The sequence below is a fragment of the Mesitornis unicolor genome, unplaced genomic scaffold (genome assembly GCF_000695765.1).
Source record: "Mesitornis unicolor isolate BGI_N332 unplaced genomic scaffold, ASM69576v1 scaffold16577, whole genome shotgun sequence".
Classification (NCBI taxonomy): domain Eukaryota; kingdom Metazoa; phylum Chordata; class Aves; order Mesitornithiformes; family Mesitornithidae; genus Mesitornis; species Mesitornis unicolor.
The window spans coordinates 48767-69668 of record NW_010197216.1 but is presented as its reverse complement, the minus strand read 5'-3'; the positions used below and the strand labels follow the sequence as shown (position 1 = coordinate 69668).

At 43.1% G+C, this 20902-nt stretch overlaps 1 protein-coding gene across 1 annotated transcript; it reads left to right on the top strand.

The window, feature by feature from the left end:
* The first annotated feature begins 5967 nt into the window (after positions 1 to 5967).
* On the top strand, positions 5968 to 11446 carry ARRDC5 (arrestin domain containing 5). The gene is made up of 3 exons (XM_010188733.1): positions 5968 to 6220; positions 10041 to 10249; positions 10925 to 11446. Exons 1-3 carry the CDS (start codon positions 5968 to 5970, stop codon positions 11444 to 11446), a joined length of 984 nt encoding a protein of 327 aa, XP_010187035.1.
* The last annotated feature ends 9456 nt before the right edge of the window (positions 11447 to 20902 follow it).

Genomic DNA, 20902 nt, shown 5'->3' with positions numbered 1-20902 from the left:
CTGCGGAATCCTGGTGCTGGGTGTACACCAGTCGATGGTGCTGGGAAAGCCCTGGGATGAGCAGGGGCTCCTGACCCTGACTGAGGCATTGGGGTCCATCCTGCTATCATGCCTTCAGGGCTGTGGGGATGGGCTTTTCATGAGCTGGTGACTCCTGTGAGGCCCCAGGAGGAGCTGGGCAGAGAGGGTATTGGGGTTTCCCCAGATGTGGTGTTCTTTGGGAATGGAAGTGGTGTGCAACTTTTGCATGTAACCCTACTGTTCCCTTTCCAAGAGCATGCTGAATGACTGTATCCTATAGGCCATTCTGGAGCAGAGAGCTCTCACTGGAAGTCAGAGTTTATTATTTCCTCTCATCATGATTACGTACTCAGGCTCACTCTGTGTTTCTGTTCACTTTTAGGGGAAATACTGAGGAATGTTCCCACCTCTGAACGGGCTGGCTTTGAAACAAACCCCAGAAAGACACTCACCAGGAAGAGCACCACATTCTCCTGCATGCCCTGAACAAAGCTCTTCACAGCCTGCAACCCTCGAGATGAACAAGGTCTGTGGGCCTGGGGCATGCAGCTCCTCCTAGGCTTGTGTTGTTTCTGTGGCCGTCCTGCTGATGTTTTGTCCATCTCACTGGTAAGACTTTCTGAAACTGAAACAGGCGTATTTATCTACTTGTTTATTTAAATGCAGACAGGCAGAGCAGCTATTTAAAGTAATGGCAGTCAGCAGAACAGATGCTGAGGACATGAGTGCTGGTCTATCATTAAAAGACCTCCTATGGGATATTGCAACCCTCTGGAACTTTTTGGCTTAGTAAGAAAGTTTTAAATGGCTATGTCTCTCTCGCTGGGATAAAATAATGCAATCTTGCTACTGATGCCAAATATTGTAGCCAGCAGCATGTCTTTTTTGTTCTCACTAACACGTCTGGATCTTCAAACTTCTCTATTTTGTCTCTAGTAGGTAAATTACTTTGAGCAGAAAGAATGAAATATTTTTTGTTGCTGTATTTTGAAATCTTAATTTCTTGCAAGTACCTACAGGTAGTCTTGACTTTACCTTGTAATTTCTTTATTATAATATATGAATTTTTTCACTCTGATTTTCTCTTGTGTACTATTTTCTAGATAACAGATCATTCTAGGTGTTTAGGTCAGATACAAAATGCATTTGGATGCACACATTTCCTTGAAATAAGCAGCAATTAATTTTGTGCTTCTAATTTAATGGGGTGATTCTGAAAAATCACAGGCTTACAGTTCATTTTTAACAAAGTAATTATTTCCTTTTAGTGAACAAATCTTCTGTAAAACGGAAAGCCACAGCATCTAAGCCAGTTCCTAGCTACATCAGTTTTCACTAGAAGTGCATCTAGCAGCATGTGTTCTGTATTTCTTTGATTAATAATGTGAATTAAGTCAAATTTGGTAAATAGAAAGAGGTGTGTTGCAGAAGTTTTCCAACATCTCACTTAGAGTGTAATAGTCTGTGTGGTGTTTGCTAACTTTGTGACTCCTCTAAGTTTCTGATTGTATGGTATAAGAAAAAAAATCAATACCTCATTTCTCACATCAGCCAGATGGATAGGGCAGGCAAGGGCTTCAGCCAAGGCTTTGTGCCATTCTGACAGGGAAAAAAGATGTTTTCCCTATTTCAAGCTGTACTGTTTACAAGCAGCTATCGACAGCTTTGCACTACTTTCAACAGGTAAGATCTGTCATAGTAAAGGTTTAAAGTCTTGCTGGCTCTGCTGTATTTCTCACCCACCTTCAATTGCCAAGTACAGTTATAAATTCTTAAAGTGGTTCTTACTTTTGCATGTGCTCACTAAATGTTGAGATTAGCCGAGGAATAATGGAGATGTTCTGAATTTATGGCCATCCTGACTTACACTGATCCTCACAAAAAAGGTATCACAAGGTTTTGGCTTGCAAAAACCTGGCGTCTACACTTCCATGCCCTCTGATGAAATTAGTTTCCCTATATGGCCGTATAGCACAGCTCTTTATAACTGCTGCAGATCAAGTTGGTGTAGAACCAACTGGCAGTAGAAACTGTGTTTTTTAGCTCTGTGGATGCCATGGAACGCATTAAAATAACAGGTATTTTTTAACACCAGGACTAGAGACAATACCAACATTGGTATAAAACAAAATCGTCAAAGTTAGGAGAGAGCTGAAAAAAGTTATATTTTGCAACACACTCACTAATAAAATGAAAAACTTTATTACTGAAAGCATTGATATTCTACTTTTACGGACAATATAACATAGCCACATCCAAAAAAGAGTATTAAAAGATAATTGGACCTTGTGATTGCCAAGTGAATCACTCATTGTGTGGGAATGCCAAATAAGAATTCTCTGTTTAGCTTTGGTTGGCCATCCCTCTCACATTATTTTTTTTCTGTAGCAAGGCACTGTTTGGCAAAAAGAAACTGCATTCATTTGCCTGGTTTATGTTCTCTTGTGAAACCTGTATATTTACAGGGCCTGAGGGTACAAAGAATCCTCCACAACAGTTTCTTCATAGCTATGTCACTGCCTATAATAAGGTTATGAAGTTGGCTTCTAGAAAGCTCATGCTAGCACTTAGTGCATCTAAAGCACTAACAGTACAGCCTAATTCCCCTGTAATACAAGACATTTAAAATTCAAATGCAGGTACTCCATTTTCCACATATCACTATCAGGAGAGCTACAGAGGCAGCTCAACTTACAAATGGAATTTGTGTGCAAATATAGATGCTGGTGGAAAGCAGGAGAATACAAACGAGATCTGTGCAACAGTTTCATATTATATCCTTTTAAAGTTCAGACCAGTCCAAGTTCTGTGATGAGCCCAAGAGCTCAGCCTGGTTCTTCCCTCTGCTTTGCCACATCCAGGTCCTTCAGACTTCAAGGTCTCTGGGGAAGCCAGTCCTTGTGCAGACCCAGAGTGACAACAGCTCCCATTGGGCCTGAGTTTGGTCACCCTGGGACCTCATCAACACAACCCTACATCAGTGTGTTTTATTGCAGCACAACACTGTAAGGTCTCTGTAAGCCTTTCCCTTGCCCTTGGGTTTTCAGGTTTAAAATTTTAAACTGAAACCAGGAGGCTTAAACCCAAGGCAATGCTCATGTGAATCTCTGAGAATGAAAGCAGGAACAAACAATGACACAGTCTTCCCTGATGCCTGGACAAAAGCATGAAACACAGTGGGACTGTATAAAACTTCTTAAATTACTGAGAGGAAACTATGGAAGCCAGCTTTTGTTTTGCAAAACGAATGGGGGGTATGGACCCACTTTCCTTTCATTTGTGACTTCTGAAGAGTAACTGCTTCTGATGAAAGATTCTGTTTCGGCTGGTATCAACTGAAAAGTCAAAATCAATGACACCACACATCAACATAAGCAAAGATAGAATATAATGTTCCCTACTGTACCTTTTGAAGCTTGTTTTTGTTAAAAGTATACTGTACAGTTCTTCTGGAAATTAAATTTTTAAATAATTTGTCGGAGATGTCACAAGGTGCAAAGAAACAACATTTGCACAACTCGCTTTTAGATGGTCTAACTTCAAGACAGAAATTGGAGTTAAGGAAGAAGCACAAACCGTGACTTAAAAGCAATGCTCCCTCCCTTTCAGGCCAATTGAACACTCAGAATGCATGCTCAGATTGCACTTAAAATTCTCAGAGGATGTACAGATTGAGATAAAATATTGGTTTGGTGTAATGGCAGCATGGAGATCATAGCTATAAGCTATTTTTGTAAAGCATAAATCACTGCCTGAGCAGCAAACCATGGGAATCTAGCATTCAATTCATATATTATCACTAATTATAATTTTTTACTTGACGAGATATCATCACTCATGCAAGTAGCTGTAAGGTATTCTTTTTCCACCCATAACAACTTGTGCACAAGGCAATGACTGCTGAAAACTGCCAAGCATAAATAAGAAAAAGGATATTTTTGTTATTGGTAGTTCTGCACCCAGTTAAGAAACTGTTCCTTCTCACTACAATCCAGAGCACTGAAAAGTTCCTTTCCCAAAGAGTTTAATTTTTAACAAGGCAAGGCAAGCAGAGGGTCAGAGGACAAGGTGCAGCAGCCTTGATTCTTTCAAGACTGTGTGAGAATTTGCAGTCAGCATGTTAATTCACTGGGTTTTTTGTGTGTTGGTTTTTTTTTTCCTTAAAAAAGAAATACCTGAAAACACTGTAAGCAAGGATGGGGTACAGAACTGTGAGGAAGAATCTTTACAGCTTTGGAATAAGTGACTAATTTGTATGGAGGAGGAAAGGCTTAAAGTTCAACATGCTGCTGTGACTTGTTTTCTAAACTGTTGGCAATCTTGATCAGTTAATATTCAGCATTCTCAGCATGTGCCCTCATCGTCCACCTGCAGCTGAGGACACTGTCCCTGGAATTGGGTTCTGCAGAGCAGGTGCCAGCACTTTCACTCTGGGCTCCCAGCTCATCAGTGGCTCACAGATGTCTGCTGGCATCAACCACAGATGTGGTCCTTGCTGCAGCCCTTTCTGTAGCTGCTTTAATCTCTGTTTCCCTGGCTGAAGACATCTTTCTGATCTCCCATACTGCATCCTTTTTCTTCCTTTCCGACATCTGTGTGGATCAGAGCTTGACACACCCATTCAGTCCAAATTTCCAACAGCATCTGAGCTCTATCTCAGATCAGCCTTACAGCGTTTTGAGGTGTCTTTGCACTTAATGTTATGATCAAGTTGCAGCATCCTCAGCTAGCTGGAATTGCTCTGATATGACAAAGAGGAGATCAGGCTGAGCTTTGTCTTGGTCACTTGCCTTTAGTCATGTTCTCCAAAGCCTCCAACATTACAGTGGAATCTTGCCAACCACCCTGCATTGGTGACTGAGAGCCCGCTGGCCTCAGCCAGACCTGCAGGACCTTGCTGCTCAGAGGGATGGTGTGGTGGCCACTTGCCTGCCCTGCTGTCCACAGATCTCACTGGCACTTGCTATAGTCTTCTGGCCACCACGTATGCCAGCAGTTTCAGTCACATCTGCTACCCACTGCTAGTAGTTTGCTGGGAAGGGGATTTGCATGGCTCCTTCTTGGTAGCATGCCCAGAAAACAACAGCTTTTGTGGTAGTGAGGTGAGTGTGGACAGCAGATGTGAACACAACACACAAAAACCGGTAACACCATGAGGAAAGTAGGAATGGTGAAGTTTACTAGAGACAGCCATCAGCTGGATTAAACAGTAGACAGGAGATCACCAGGAAATTTATGAGAGTAGAAAGAGTCACCCTGGAAAGCAATCTTGAGTAGGTGTGCGAAGCTGTGACTGGGGCCGGCACCCAGGAGCGTGATGAGGGAAGCAGCAGCCACCAAGGCCATGGCTGGTGCTGCCAGCAGCAGCCCACTGCTGTTGGATGGTGTGAGCATCTTGTGTGCAGCCAGCATGCTGACACCGATGGGGTGCAGTGCTCCAGGGTGTGTGGGGAGCCTGAGGGACTGTGTTCTCACCGGTGGATGGATTAGTGGGTAGGGTGCACATAGAGCACCCACGTCTTCCCAAGGAGACATGCGTGAGTTTGAGGAAATAGCACCCCAGAAAAGAGGGGTTCATCTAACCGTGCATGTCTCTGTGCGTGTGTGTGTGCACATTGAGAAGTCTGGGGATTAGTCATGGAAGGACACTTAGAAATTTCTGGGTGTTTATCAACATTTTCTAAGTGTCTTGAATTGTGAGTTATGTGCTATGTTGCTGATACTGATCTTAAGTACGTAGTTAAATGCTTGCTAGTTAGTTAGGTGCTGCTAATAACCAGGTAAGTGACCCCAATCCCCTCTGGCATAGCTTGGCGAGCTAAGCTCACTCCCTGTGGGGCACCCTGTGCCTGTATCCCATAGTGTGACCTATGGTCATAGTGGGGTGAGTCTGGAGAAGATGATCGCCACCAGACCCCAGCAGCATTCAGCTCTGGCTCTTCTCTAATGTCAACAGTGAGAGCAATTAACCTGGTGCTGCCCAAGATTGAGGTGTATTTGTCTTGCTCCAGCATAGATGACCAACTAGTTCTGAACCTCAGGAGTACCCTGGTGGACCCTGTGGTGAAGGTGGAGCTTGTGGGAAAAGGCTGTTTGAGATGGTTTGAGAAGGATAATCCCATACTGGACTATGAGAAGAACATGGCTTTCACCAACCAGGCTGTCTATGTCTTCAAAGCAGAGAATTTCCACATGAAGGGTAAAACACTGGAACAAGGTGCTGTTTAACTGAACATCATCTTAGCGTTGGGCTAGGGAAGATGGGGTCAGACCTTTTTGAGTGAGGAGGAAGCCTTCCTTTTCCCAATGCTCACATGCTCTGTTTTTATTTCATGGCATACTCCTTTTTACTACATCATACGGCAACCAGGGCGTCATGATGAACAGCAGTGTTTTGGTACAGGCTGCAGTATTGGAGAGCGTGAGACCCCCACAGGTTGATGGATCTCTCTGTGAAGTGAACATTTGTTGCACAGAAATCTATCACAACCTGTTCAGTGGCAGGTAGGAAACCTTTAGTCACAAGCACGTTGCTGAAGCATTCTCTGGTCTAAAATCCTTGCCTTCAGTGTTCTTGTTGACTTACGTGTTGACTTACTGGGTATATAGTCTTTGTTATATTTTCAACTATAGTAAAGGCATTATTCGTGTCACTGAGAAGAGCCTGGCTCCACCTTCTTTGCGCCTTCCCTTCAGATATTACATACCTCAATATGCACACATATAAATGCAGATATGATTCTTAAAATGTACAGATTTATTAAAAAAGTAAAGCCAGTGGGATGTAATGACCACCTAAGACACTTTTCTTTACAGACCAGTGAATTGTTCCAGGAGATGTGTAAAGCAAACAGAAACCTCCTGGAAGGTGCACTTTGCTTTCTCACCTCCTCTTTCTTAGGGTCTGTTGTGAATCCTAAAAATTTAGTCTACAGATCATAGGTGGTCACTGCCCTAGATTAGTTTAGTACTGAAGTCAGACTGTGCCAATGTGTTGAATCTGTGCTTTTAAACTATGACCTGCAGTGGTCAGCCTTCATTTCCTCTCAGACTTCAAGGCTCTACCACACCCAACGGTCATTTTGTCCTTACACATGTGTTAGTCTTAGCCTTGATGTACTTCAGCATGCTGACGCTTCCTGTAGGCAACCAGATGTTACAGCCCTGACAGAAAAGAGGGAGAAAGGCTGAGTGTTGGAAAAATATTTTTGCCATTATAGGAACAAGTACCTATAAAGCTCCTCAGTTCTGATAATTTCAGCTAAAGTTCAAATTGGTGTTGCTTACACTCTTCAATCCACATTCTGCCACCTAAGCATACATTCCTGTTTTCAGAAGTGTTTAGCACCCACATCCATCAAGACTTGCCAGTGCAGTATAGTTTAATAACTGTTTTTACTACTGTAGCTCAGTCTTTTTCCTCCTTTTCGAGCATTGATTGTATCTCTGTAGAAGTGCTCTAACAAGTCTAAGAAAGCCATTTTAAAGCATGAAAGATGATATGGATCTGACCCTTCCTATCCTGAATATGCTGTGCCCCCCACTGCTGTTGGCATACAAGGGATGAATGTTTGAACAGATTGCTGCCTGTGTCAGCTTCTGACACTCAGCTGCTGATATGCTCCTGATAGCATGTTACTATCTGGTGTTTGATCTTGCCACATGCCCTACTTGGGTCACATCTGATGTCTCTGTAAGAAGTGTATATACATGGATCCAGGTACCTGCTGACATATTTCTTTCTGACCCTGGCAAGCCCTGCCACCACACAAGAAACTCAGTATTGTCTCTCTGTAAGATAATGACTGCTGGAGGAACTGACTCTTGGCAGTCATTGAATATGACTGGTAACAGCTCTAGGATAATTAGATCCAGGAAATAAAAAGATAAGTTGCAGTGCTACCAGGGATAACCATCCTCATCACCAGCAGAAACTCCCCAAGATAGACCAAACCAGAGGCAGGAGCTCACATCACTCAGGGCAGTTTGAAACTCTTCAAGCACTGCTCTGCACAGTCCGTCACACTCCAGGAAATCCCTTGTGCCCTTCATAGAAAGGTCACCCCTCTCCTACCAGCAGCATCTTTGCACTTTCCCCACAGCTGCAGCTATCAGCTTCCTTGGTGGGAAATACAACAAGGAACACTTTTTGAATCAGGTAGCACAATAAATTATGTGGAATCGACTTATATTTTCCAGTGTGACTGAAGTTCCCAGGTTCTGCTGAACACCAAGTGTGTGGTACCCTTTGGGTCTCTCTAAGGAGCTAACTCTTGGGAACACCCTCCCACCCCTGCAGCTGCTGGGAAACTCTCTACAGTGGGATTAATTCTGTTGCATGGTTTCAGAGCAGTAGGGTTTTTGGTGCCCAGGCAGAGGGTAGATGCTCCTGTGTGATGGAGCTTACATCCAGCAGCCACAGGGATCCAGGGAAAGCGAGTGCACCTTTGCTTCCAGGGTCAATTCAGGGACCGTGTTTAAGTCTGCTGTCCTTTTGAGTCTGTGGCACTGCACAGAAAGTAGAGCACAACTTAGCAAGTGGGCACAATTTGAAGAAATCTCTTTAGAAGTGTTGCAAAACAAGCCAGAGAAAGTGGGATTAAAGCTGCACTTAGAACAAAATAAGTATCGGCAACCCTTTTTGAACCATAGGTCGTACTTCAGCCCTGCACACAAAGCCAGGCTTTCAGGCCATACCTGCAGCAGGGACTGAGAAATCTGAACTCCTTCAGTAAATCCCCATGCTGTGCTGGGGCTGCAAAACAGACCACTCACACCGGGGCTCAACTGCAGATCATTCCAGGAGAGGAACACTGATTTCTTTCCATGTTAAATTGTAGATCTGGTCACAGTTCAAAGTCTTTCCTTCTACCAAAACAAGAACATAGCCCAAACAACTTAATGTTATGTGAGATAAGGCCCTGGAAATATCAGGTTTCTACAAACTGTCAGAATAGAGAACATGCCATTCCTATATTACATAGCAGTTATCTAAGAGGCTGATGAATTTTAGTTTCCTCCATTTCAGATTGTGTTAGGCATTTTTTTTCTTCAGAGTTACAATCCTGATTGATTGAAAATGCTTTTATGCCATCTGGTAAATCTCCCATGCTGTGAGAAAACAATATCCAGGCTTTTCTGCCAACAAGACTATCCATTTTAGATTATTAAAACTTGAAGGCATTGTTGAATTTGTCTGCAAAAGGATGCAGTTAGCAGGACAAAATTTTAGCAGTCTCACATCCTCTAATAATATTGTTCAAAGTGAAGGTTTGGCATAAGCTACTAGGAGGAAGGAAAGCTTAGGTCTGGGTGATAAACTGCTAGCATATGTGTTTAAAAGAAATGGGTCTTGAATGAAGAAAAGAGGTAAGAGCTGGCCTTATCTGGCCAGAAGAGGCCAAACCTTGCGTAGGTGGGATAGTCTTTCATTACAGGCAGTGGGACATTACTCTCACAAAATTGAATTTGCTTAAGTGGCACAGAAGTAAAGACATTTGAAAGAATGGATCATAGTTCTCCTGTCTCACTGTTGTGCAGAGGTGTCAAGTATTACATTTTTTCTGAGTGGGGTCTTTTGCCCAGGTGAAACAAAAGTTTCAGATTATATGCACAAGTGTTGTAGACAATGATAAAAGATGAATGAGAGTTATTGCACCACTTTACTCTCAAAAAGCCTGTTAGTGCTTATTTGGATTGTTTAAAGTCTATGGCACTCCATTTTGGTAAGTGAAAATCCTAAGCAGTTTGTGAGGAGATGCAGGTTTGCTGACCTTCTGTTAAAATGAGGCAGATTAGCAGTTCTCCAGTCTGCCAGCTGGTAGGGGTTCGTACATCCAGCAGCTGACCTGCAGAGGCAAAACATGGCCTACCCCATACCGTGCCTTTATGGCACTTTGGGTGCAATACCAGATGGCAAGGACACTTGGATTCTGGAACAAACATAAAGGTTTTTGTAAGGTACAGATATCCGAAATGTTGAAAAGGCTTCTGATAGCAGCATGTTGTTTGGCTTTCAGATGGCTGGCTGGATTCTGGGGTCCACACGTTTGGCTTCCACTTCAGCTTTCCTCCAAGTATTCCCTCTACATTCACAAGCAAAATTGGCTCCATCTCCTACCTTGTTCAAGGGATTTGCTGCAGCTGCCAAATTGTCTTAGCTAAAGAGGAGAGATGTTTACTGTTGCAAGGAACTGCTGGTGACCACAGAAAACACATGAAAGAGATGGTAAGGTGAATGAGCTAAGTTGGAGACACACAGCCCTACCCTCTTCTGATCCAGAGTTGTAACTGCTTACTACTGAGTGTCCACAAATTTTAGGCTTTGAGCTTCCTTCTTCTACCATTCAAATGGCACTACAATATCTTCTGCCATCTTTGTCCTGGGATTTGCACCAAGATATTTCTTTTTTAGCATATAAACTGCATTCTAAGACTTCAAGAGTGACATGTAGGGTGTGCTTTGAGATTCAGAATGAGGGAAATGGGAGGTTATTGTCTTGCTTTGGAGTTTAAGCCTTGGGCAAAGAGGTGCCTTTTTTACTAAGCTCTGACTGGACTGAGACAATCAATCAAAGGTCATCAAGACAGATAGAAGATGATGATTCTAATAATTTTGTGGTCTCCCTCTAAATTTGGATATGGATAGCTAAAGGTGACAGTGTTTACATGTGTACACATGAATTCTTTGAACAGATGCTCAGGACAATGTTGATACTTCAGCCACATCACATTTGGTGCCACGAGGAAAACTGTCCTCTGTGTTAATGATGGGACTTCTGGGGAGGGTTGAACAGCCTCAGCTGTTGCATTAGGAGTTTATGCATGTGGTGTTTGGGGATCACTCCATATCCAGCAAAAGAACTCACCAGGCTTTGCCTTTCCACTAACCTTCTCCATGCAGGCCCTATTGGTGGTGGAAGCCAGGAAGAATGTAGTTTATTTTTGCTGCTTCAGTCATGGCTCTGTGGTCCTTTGTATTTCCCTGGAGAAAAGCATGTTTTGCCCTGGAGAAACCATTGTCTTCATGACAGATATTTCCAACAGGACAAACAATTATGTTAGAAAGGTAATTTTTGCTTTACACTGGATTGTCCTGTATAGAGGCTTCAGCAGCAGGGGAGAACAACATTCCTTGGAAGAACAAAGTGAAGTGACAAGGTTGGAGTCCCAGACAGACACAGCTCCCTCTGAGAGCATGAGAGTTACCAGCACACTGGTTCTGCCAAAACCTATGCCTGTCACCAGCACTCTTGGGGAAAATAAAATCATGGCATTCAGGTACGAGGTGGTAGGCACCACTGACATTGCTTGTACGACATCCACCAATGTGAGCAGGGTGCCCATCATCATAGCAGCCACACCAGAGCATTTATCTGTGGAGCAGGACACTGTGACTGTACATGAAAATGAAGTACAAGTCTGAAAGGGGGTGAGCCTTCGCAGAGACATTTCTGAGATTGACCCAGGAGCAATTGCCAGCAGATCAATGGAATAAAAGATTCTTCTGCAAAATCCACTCACACTAGCTGCATGCTTTCACAGGGGAAATATGCTTTTGCAGAGATGCACCACTGATTTCCAAAACAAAAAAAGTAAAGCTAGTCAAAGCCCAAAGTTAGGAAGGCACAGAACAGGTGCCCGTAATTCTGTTAAACTGATTCCTGATAACTGGATAAGGAATAGCAGGAGGCTCAGCAGTGGCCTAGGGAGAGAGGGGACACTTTGCATGCCCAGAGGATGGCCATGGGAGAACAGATTCATGCAGAGCATACCTTCAGTGAGCTGTGCGTGGCACTGGTGAGAGGCTGACAGAGCAGGTGGTCACACTGCCAAGCAGAGGGACTGGGGCAGGCTAGAGAAGTGGCCAGTCCTGGAGATGGGAGGTGCATATAGCCCACACTGCAGCCATGCACACGTGCACGTGTCAGTGTGGGTGACAAGAAGGTCTTGGGGTTGAAAGGGTGTATAGGATTTTATTGGTGTTTATTAACATTTGCTAAATGTCTAGTAATGTGGTTTATCTGCTGTGTTGCTGATATTGAACCACCGACTGCTGGTTAGTTACGTGCTGCTGAATAAATCACTCTTATCCTGGCTTGATCAAAGCCATGTGAGCTGAGCAGCTTTGCCCTATGGCAGGCTGTGGCTGTGGTTTGCCCCAGTGGGTGGCACACAGGGAGGGCTGCCCTGGCTGTGCCCCTGTGGACACCCACCGTGTCCCCAGGCTCTCTGGGAGACATGTGCAGGGCAGTAGGGCCCCGTTGCCCCTTGGCACAACCCCAATCTCATAGCAGGGTTCTTGTGGCAGTTGTCTGGTGGGACTCATCTACCCGCACAGCTCTGGCCTCAGCTCACACCCACACACACGCAGCAGCTCCTGTCCCACACCACTGCATCTCCGCATTTTGTTTCACAGGAAGGACATGAAGAGTGAAGACAAGCTGAAGACCAGTGAGTGCCTCTGGGCTGCCTTCCTTACGTCTGTTTCCGTACCCAGTGGCCCTTATAGGACCAAGAACCTACCATTCACCCTTGTGGCTCAGCCCCAAACACCTGTATCCATCTCAGTGCCCTCCACCCCCAGTGGAGCTTTTGCACCGTTACCTTCTGCCATGCTATTTTTGGCACAATCCAAAATTCTTTCCTGGTCTCCAGACCAAAATAGTCATCACCGGCCAGGCTAGGAGCAAAGGAGCTGTGCTGGCATCCCGCTTCCACTGCACCGAGGGCCCCATGCCAGGGGATGCTGCATCTCATACTGAAATACGCTGACACCAGCATGAGGAAGGTTTCATAGATAAAATACACAGGCAGAAGAAACTTTTCTGTCTGTTCCCCATAAAGTAATGGGATAGGAGATGCAGAGTGTGGCCTTACTCCACCTTCTTGCCCCACCACCAAACTGGAGCAGAGGCATGGGGTTGATGCCACTTCTCCTGATGCCAGGCTCTTGCTGCTGGGAGATGTGTTGCCACTCCACGACCAGGTTCCCCTGCTCACAGAGAGTTTTCTGTCAACTTGTCCCTAAAGCTGTGCAGGTGTGTGGCTGGTGTGGTGTGGCAAGACACATTGAGGGAGTGCAGCGTTTCACTCACTGCCTTCCTTTCCCCTTTCCCTGTGTGTGCACAGGTTGACCTTGATTGGGAAAACATCCAGCCTGGCTGTGCACAGGCTGAAACGTAAGCAGAGCACTTGTCACGTTCTGCTGCTCACACATACTTTCACCAAGCTAATGTTTTCCCTCATCTTGTCCCTAAAAGTAGTATTTATCACACTGACGCTGGCCCTTTCACTTCTCAGATGAGACTGTATATCAGGATGCTGTGTGCAGAATCCCATTACAAATAGATTGTTGTTTTACAGGTCTCCCTGTTTCATCATTCAAGCAAAAATTAATGCACTTACAGAGTACCTGACAGGAACATGTTAGAAGAATATTTTTCACTGCTTGTCTTTTGAACTTCCAGGATTGCTTCTCAGTGACACTTGATAGTGCTGAAGGAAAACCACAACTTGGTATAAATTCTTGCAATCACATAAATACTAGTACTCCTTACATTTACTATGATAAGGAATTTAACTACTTCCTTTTTGCAAAATATCATTTGCAAAGAAACAATAGGATGTCAACACTTGGGGGGATAAAAGAGCAGCTTTGTAACTTCTTTGGATGTTACTTGCTGTGATATGAAGCACAGTCTATTTTCCAGACTCACAATATCTGAACCAAGACTGAGATCAGCAAACTCAGGAAGGCAGCTGGAGAAGAAGTGAGGTATTTCCACTTCTTATTATGGTTGCCCTGCAGGCATTTTCATGGCAGGAGTCAACAGGAGTCTGATGCTAGCAAAACTGCCTTCTGATTTCAAAAACTTTACTTCTCTGGATGGAAAGTATGCCAGGGTGGAAAATACCTAATCCTGTTCCTGGGATGTTTCATGCAGTGTCTGTTTGTGTGTGAATTTCGCGAAGCAAATAAAACATTTGACAGCAACAAGCTAGAAAGGCCTAAGTCCTAGTAAAACAGACAAGCAGTGGGATACCTGACTTACAGTAATTAGGACAAGTGATTTCATGTCTTAGCATTTTAATTTTCCTTTCTACCTTTGCACGTCTTTTGCAGTGTAAATTCTTCAAGCAGTTCCTTTCCAATCTTTATAGTGTTATTTGTCCAAGACACACACGTGCTTCTGTGGTATACGTAGTAACAAGAGCAATACAAAGAGTGGGTACTTTGAGTAAAGTACATTTTTCCAGCAAACCCCAGAAGATGGAGCAGAGAGGTCTCTAGGAAAGGTCTTCTCAGCTGCCTGGTTCACTTCTCCAAGGAGACAGTGGAGATTTTTGTGATGTAAAGCTGCAGCCATCCAAACACCAGGAGGGATATTTGGGCTATCTGTGTTTATTCCTTCATGTGCATTTTACAGGGCACTAAAATACACTCAAATGAGCTAGATGCCCTTGAAGTCTAGTCAGACCAGTATTATACTGTGTCTTTGTAACACTTTCTGGAGCAACAAGGCTAACTGTTCAGGTCCAGTGACCTAAAATAGCCATATAGCTCACATCAACCTGAGCTTGTACCTTTGGATGGCCCTGCATGAATTTCACAAACCTGTTAGCATAAACTGGTTACTGAGGACCCATCACTGTGCTCTCTTATGTGATAAAGGAAATGCCTGGGCTTGAAAATTGAAAAAAACCCCCACTACCCTTTTAGATGAAACAACACACATTTCCATGGAGGTTTCATTAAATACTGCACACTAAGCCTACTCATAGTTGATAGGTTCGACAAATAATTATATTGGCCCTCATAGGCAGACTTGCTGTGAAAATGGAGCAGGAGGTTACCATCAACTTTTGCCACATCTGCTCTGGCTGTGTTTATATAAATAACAAACTCTTCAGACCTTGGAAACAATATTCTTTTTTCAGTTGTTGTGGGTTTTTTTCTTTTTCTTTTTGAATGAATGATGCCTGAAGTCTCTCCAATACCCCAAAGAAACAAGTTTGATCTCTGCCCCTTTTGGGATTATTTCTGAGGAGTAGCATTCCTGTGGAGCTGGCGGGATTTGTCCAGGTCAGAAGTGATGGGAAGGCAGGAAAGAGAGTAAAGAAAAAGCACACATGAAGGGAAAATGGCTATATTGTCTGCTCACAATTCAAGTTTAACCTTACACAGTTTTTGGAAAATGTTTCATTTTTGTAGTTTCATGAAGCAAAAATAGAATTTTTTCTCTTTCCAGTAACCATGGAAACATAGAAACAATGATTACTGGAAATTATCTGTACTTGTGGGATCAGGTTTGTGTTCTCTCTGGATGACACAGAAGGTAAGCCACACATGCATCCTCAGCAGTGTCACCTGGCAAGGCTGCCACAGCCAACAGGGAACAAACTTCACAAAGGTTCTCAAACATCTGGAGCATCTGGAGCTGCTGCAGTCCTGGAATATATTAACTCCAGCTGCTGTTGGCTCAAGCTATACCTGCTTTCAGCAAATAATTTTATGGATGATTAAATACTGAAACAGGGGGTATGTCTGAGTATATGTTTCATTGTCTAAAAGACTTAGTAGCCACCAGCACATCGACTTCCTTTATGTCCCCTTAAACCTGTCAAGGAAAGGTCAGCAAAGCATGCAGTGTCTCAGAAGCAGTCACTATTGACATTTATCTCTATTTAAAGGGAGGGAGAGTCCATCAATACTTTTTTAAAAAGTTATTTTTGAATAAGGTAGTCTCTTATTGCTTAGTTCTTTTGCCTTTGTCTTTCTATTCCTTAAAATTACATAGGCTCTTCAGATAAACTACTGCTTTAAGACACAAACGTGGATTAAATCAAATTGATTTGTTTGATCTTTGTACATTCATCCTCTCCTTTACTACTTAAACCTCTTGCTTTCCTGCAACGTTTTCAGTCTCCCTTTCACATTTCTTTAAGTAATCTGCCACCTTCCCTGACAAGAACTTGGACGGGGCCAGCTTTCTTCTGATTGCCTCTGCTAGACTTGCTGAGAGGGAAGGGCTCCTTAGTACCATTAGGTAAACCTTAATTAAAACAACCCCCTGACCAGCTGAGCCTTCATCCACATTACAAGCAAGCACTGGTTTCTAATCTGTTTTCCCTTTTGGAGACCAGCTCTAACGCTCTTGTGTGTGCAGCCATACACGAGGCCAGTAATGGAAAGTCAATATGAACGGAAGTCTGAGAAGAAAGAAGTATTTTTTTTTTTTAGTTAATCTAAATGATTTTTCAGTTAATAAAGATCGCAGTATGGTTGTATAGATTAATGCTCAGGCAATGCATAAGTTCAATTATTATCAAGCTATTCAATTTGTTTCCTACTGACCACTACATATAGGTTTTCAAAAAAAGTAACAATCCATTCTATTAACGGGTGCTCCTGGTTCTTCTAGATGAAATATAATAAAGTATGACTCTTTCATGAGTATATTTTAAATATTCACCCACAGTAATTGATTACATCAGCCAAGGATTGCAAATTAAAGAGATAGTTGACTTCTTCAATATGCAAATACAGTATCAGGCAATAAACAGATACCAGTTACATCAGTATGAAACAGAATTACAATTAACTTCGGCATCACAAAGAAACTGTCTTGATTTTCTTCAGTGCTTGAATGCCATTTTCTGCGTTCTGTTATGCCTGTGTAGCATCTAGCAAGTGCTGGTGTGGATTCACTCCCACAGAGTGTACCTGAACAGAGCCATGCTCACATCTTGATATAGCTGTAGCTTCATGCTGTGTCATTTGTCATGCTTTGCACACAGTTTGCTCATTCTCACTTACTACTACAGGAATCTCTTTTGGACATTTCTACCAGTGACAAGATCTACACAGCAATACTGAGCAGGTTTTGGAAAAAGTTGCCCAGGGACATTGAGCAGTCTCCATCCTTGGATATTTTCAAGACCTGAAAAGATAAAGCCCTGAGCAACCTGGTTTGAGCTCAGACCTGACTCTGCTTTGTGCAAAAGCTTTGCTAGAGACCCCTTCCCATCTGAATTATCCTATGAACCTGCTAAAGTGAAGAGGAGGTAAGCAGAGAGGAAAAGAAGAGCTTGACTGGAAACTACACTTTGAGGATGCTGACAAAGAGATACAATAGGAAAGGACCACATGGGCAAAAGAAACAATGAAAAAACTGAGGAAATGTTCCGATCCATCCCAAACTGCCTCTCTGAAAAATGGCAAAAAGGAGGGAGCAAAAACCAGCCAACATTGACCTTTTAGAAACAAATACTGCATTTCAATTTTGACTATTATGACTCCTTTCTGCTTGTCTTTCTCATTTCTGTGACAAGCTAGAGAGTTATGCACCTTGAATAAACACACCGAGTCATAAAAATAACCCTGTTTGTAAACATTGCTTTGTAATGCTCCATGGAGGAACCTCATTAGAAGGACCCAAAACCTTTCGGGATGTACCATACAGTACTGCAATGAACCATTTTCATGCTAGATCTGTCCCTAGGTTGTGGCAGAGCCTTAGGAAAGGTACCTGTGGCTGCTTTGGCAGAATCTCCTTGGCTGGACAGAGCCCGTGTACAGATGGTACTGCATCAATAACAGCAATTATGGGCCTTTGGTGGGTGATCTGTGGTTTAGGTCACTAACAATAAAAATTTATTGGATATAAAAACAGAAGAATCAAACAGACTCTAGTGAGGAAAAAAAAAAGTAAAAAAGGAAGAGGAGAAGGAATTCAACACGCAGAGAAGTGCTCCAGATGTCACAAAGCAGCATGAGACGCAGGTCTATAACTTGCCTGCAGGAATCAGATAAGCTGCTCTTCCACAGACCCCAATTGCCAGACTTCAAAGAAAAAGCGTGAGATTAGAAGTATCTCTGCGACTGCGCTGCTGCTGTAACATATTTCTGAAAGGATTTGATGCTACTACACTCTTCTTTGCAAAGCAGCTTTGCAAAGCAGATTCATGCTTTTCTTCTCCCCAGTGAGGAGTCTGCTGTGGACAGTATCAGCTTTGGGGTTTCTCCTCCATAAGTTACTTCCTTACTTCCCATTCAGAAAACTACCCCTTTCCCCCAGACAGTGAAAAGCCACTGGCATCCTCCATGCAGAGGAAGTGGTAGGAGGGAAATAAAATGGTGCTAAAACCCAGCCACCCAGAAAAGCTACTCACCCAGAAGCCATCTGGAAGCTGAGACTTGTGTCTGAGCATTTGGGAACAGGGACTTGCTGCTTCTGAATCACAGAATCACAGAATCGCTCGGTTGGAAAAGACCTCCGAGATCATCACGTCCAACTGCTCCTGTCTACCCCTTAAACCATATCCCTAAGTACCTCGTCTACCCGCTCTTTAAATACATCCAGGGATGGTGACTCCACCACCTCCCTGGGCAGCCTGTTCCAGCCTCTGACAACCCTCTCGGTAAAGAACTTCCTCCTTATCTCTAACCTGAACCTCCCTTGGCACAGCTTGGTGCCATTTCCCCTTGTTCTATCCTCCATCCCCTGGGAGAAAAGACCATCACCCACCTCTCTACAAGCTCCCTTTAGGTAGTTGTAGGTGGTGATGAGGTCTCCCCTCAGCCTTCTCTTCTCCAGGCTAAACAACCCTAGTTCCCTCAGCCGCTCCTCATAAGGCTTGTTCTCCAGACCCCTCACCTATTCTGCTTGAATAGCTGAAGGAGATGTCAAAGGCTAATAGCGATTTGCTGCCTCTCCATTTGTCCCCCAGTGTTCCTGTGAAAAAGAACTCCCATTTATATTGATTTGCCTCTGAAATGGTCACATAAAGCATTCTTCTTCACCCCAATGCTGTGGCACTCACAGACCAGACTTCCTCCTTTTGCTGGTCCTTGGCTGTCCTACTTGGATTTTGTGTATTAGGCATGGCAATGATGTGCCACATCACACTCGGGGAGCCCAGGCTCCCCACAGGACACTTCTGGGAGCATGAGGAAATGAACAATCCCTTTGACATTTTTGACTTAGAATGGATGGACAGGAGAGAGAGTGCATGGTAAAAGAGCTGGTCTGTCTGATGTTTGCAGCAGCATCTCTGTTGATACTGCAACTGCTTGTTAATAAATACAGTTTGAATCTTTGCATGTCTCTGTCTGTAATCTCAAGCACAGCATCACTCTAACATCTGATAAATGTATGTTTTGTCTGTATGCTGCACTGGGCAGCTATAAGTGAATTGAGTTTATGTTCTCACTCAGTTTGGTCTGACTAATTTTTCTGGTTCTGGCAATCCGCTCAAAGTTTAAGCTGGTTACTTTTAAATGCAACAGAAAAAGCTGAAACACTCTACAGGATCGTATCTACTTCAACTTTATGGCCCGAGATAAGAAGTCCTCTCCCACTGAGTCCCTCCTAGGAGGTTGTTAAAATTAAGGGCAGTGCATTAAAAATCTGTTACATCTTTTACTAGTGAGTCATAAACTGTTCACTTGGGGAGAAAATGAGCTTGCCAGTCTAATAAGTACCTGAGTTGCTGCCTTTCCAGTTTTTGAGAAGTGTCTGCTCTTTGCTTCCAGGTGGTTGTCATGATGGAGTCTAGTCATCACAGGAAAAGCAATAATTCAACACATACTGTAATACAGTGCAGTAGTCCAGAGTATGATGATACTAGCTGGAGAAGGCAGAAATCTTTTAAACAGAACAAATGTACTTTCTGCATAAATTAGACAAAAACATGACTTGGGGAAGCATATCGTACAATTAAATGTTCTTTTTGGTTTTTCATTTTCTAGGCAGTAAAAGTGGAGGCAGAGGAGATGAAGCAACCTGAAGTAACCCATGGAGCAACGTACAATAAAGAAAGCAGTAGTGAATTGTCTGCTTGAGAGGCTCCGCAGTTTCTTCCAGCAGAATCAACTAATTCCTAAGCTCCTTACATACATACACATACATGTCTTATACAATTGAATTGTAGACATACATATACACTTCAATAAGTATGACTATTATATTTAAGGTTCTTTCTACAAACATTCTTACCTTCTATTTGCTCCATGTAATTTCCATCACAAGAAAGGTAATTGTTGAGGATGCTAAGGCAATTTATAGGCACCTGTGGGCTCATAAATCTTACAAGCTTATCCTAGAAATGTCTCTTGTATGTATGCTATTTTAGCCAGTGTCTATCATCCATCACTGTACAGTGTATCTATGGTAAAAAAAGAACTATTGTACCAAATCTGATCTCTGACAAAGCAGACATAGACAAGCCCTGTAGTGATGGCAGCTGCTAGATAGTTCATTATAGAGAGCAGAATGAAGACTTATGCAGTGTATGAAAAAAATGGACACTTTTGCAAGTTTCTTCCCTTCTAAGGACTCTTCAACTTTTTCAAGAAAAAAAAAGACTAAAAAATTTGTGTAATAATTAGGCTTTCAGGAAAAGGTCAACAATCCGTAGCAGGATCCCAGTGATGGGTACTAGACTAGAAAGCAGTTCAGAGTGGTTCAAGTTAGCAAAGCATTTCAGAATATTAACAATGTACAACAGTTGAAAACAATTAATATGCTTGAATGAGGAATATTTCCATTTTGGGTAACCATTTTTAGGCCTCCTACGTAGCCACCCAGACTCCCATGGACTCTTCTACAGCCCATAGAGTAAGACAAGTTGCTTCAGGAGAAGACTGAGGATGACTCTGCACTAGTAGCTCAGCTCAGGAATACAGTTTAGACTGTGCCCACTTACTCTCTCCTAATTCAAATTGCATGACCTCTGCACATGAACAAAATTTGTCTGAAACATACTCCAGCCACTCTTGTGCGTTCAGTTCACAAGGACCAGACAAGAGCTAAACTGAAGTAAAACCCTGAAATGCATGGACTATGGGCACTGGGTCCTCAGCACCAACTGTTTCACT

Bases quoted from the DNA above. Each gene is read 5' to 3' on its own strand.
- ARRDC5 (XM_010188733.1), top strand. From the start codon at position 5,968: ATGTCAACAGTGAGAGCAATTAACCTGGTGCTGCCCAAGATTGAGGTG. The intron at 6,221-10,040 runs GTAAAACACTGG...TTTGGCTTTCAG, and splicing joins AGAGAATTTCCACATGAAGG to ATGGCTGGCTGGATTCTGGG. The intron at 10,250-10,924 runs GTAAGGTGAATG...TTCTCCATGCAG, and splicing joins GAAAACACATGAAAGAGATG to GCCCTATTGGTGGTGGAAGC.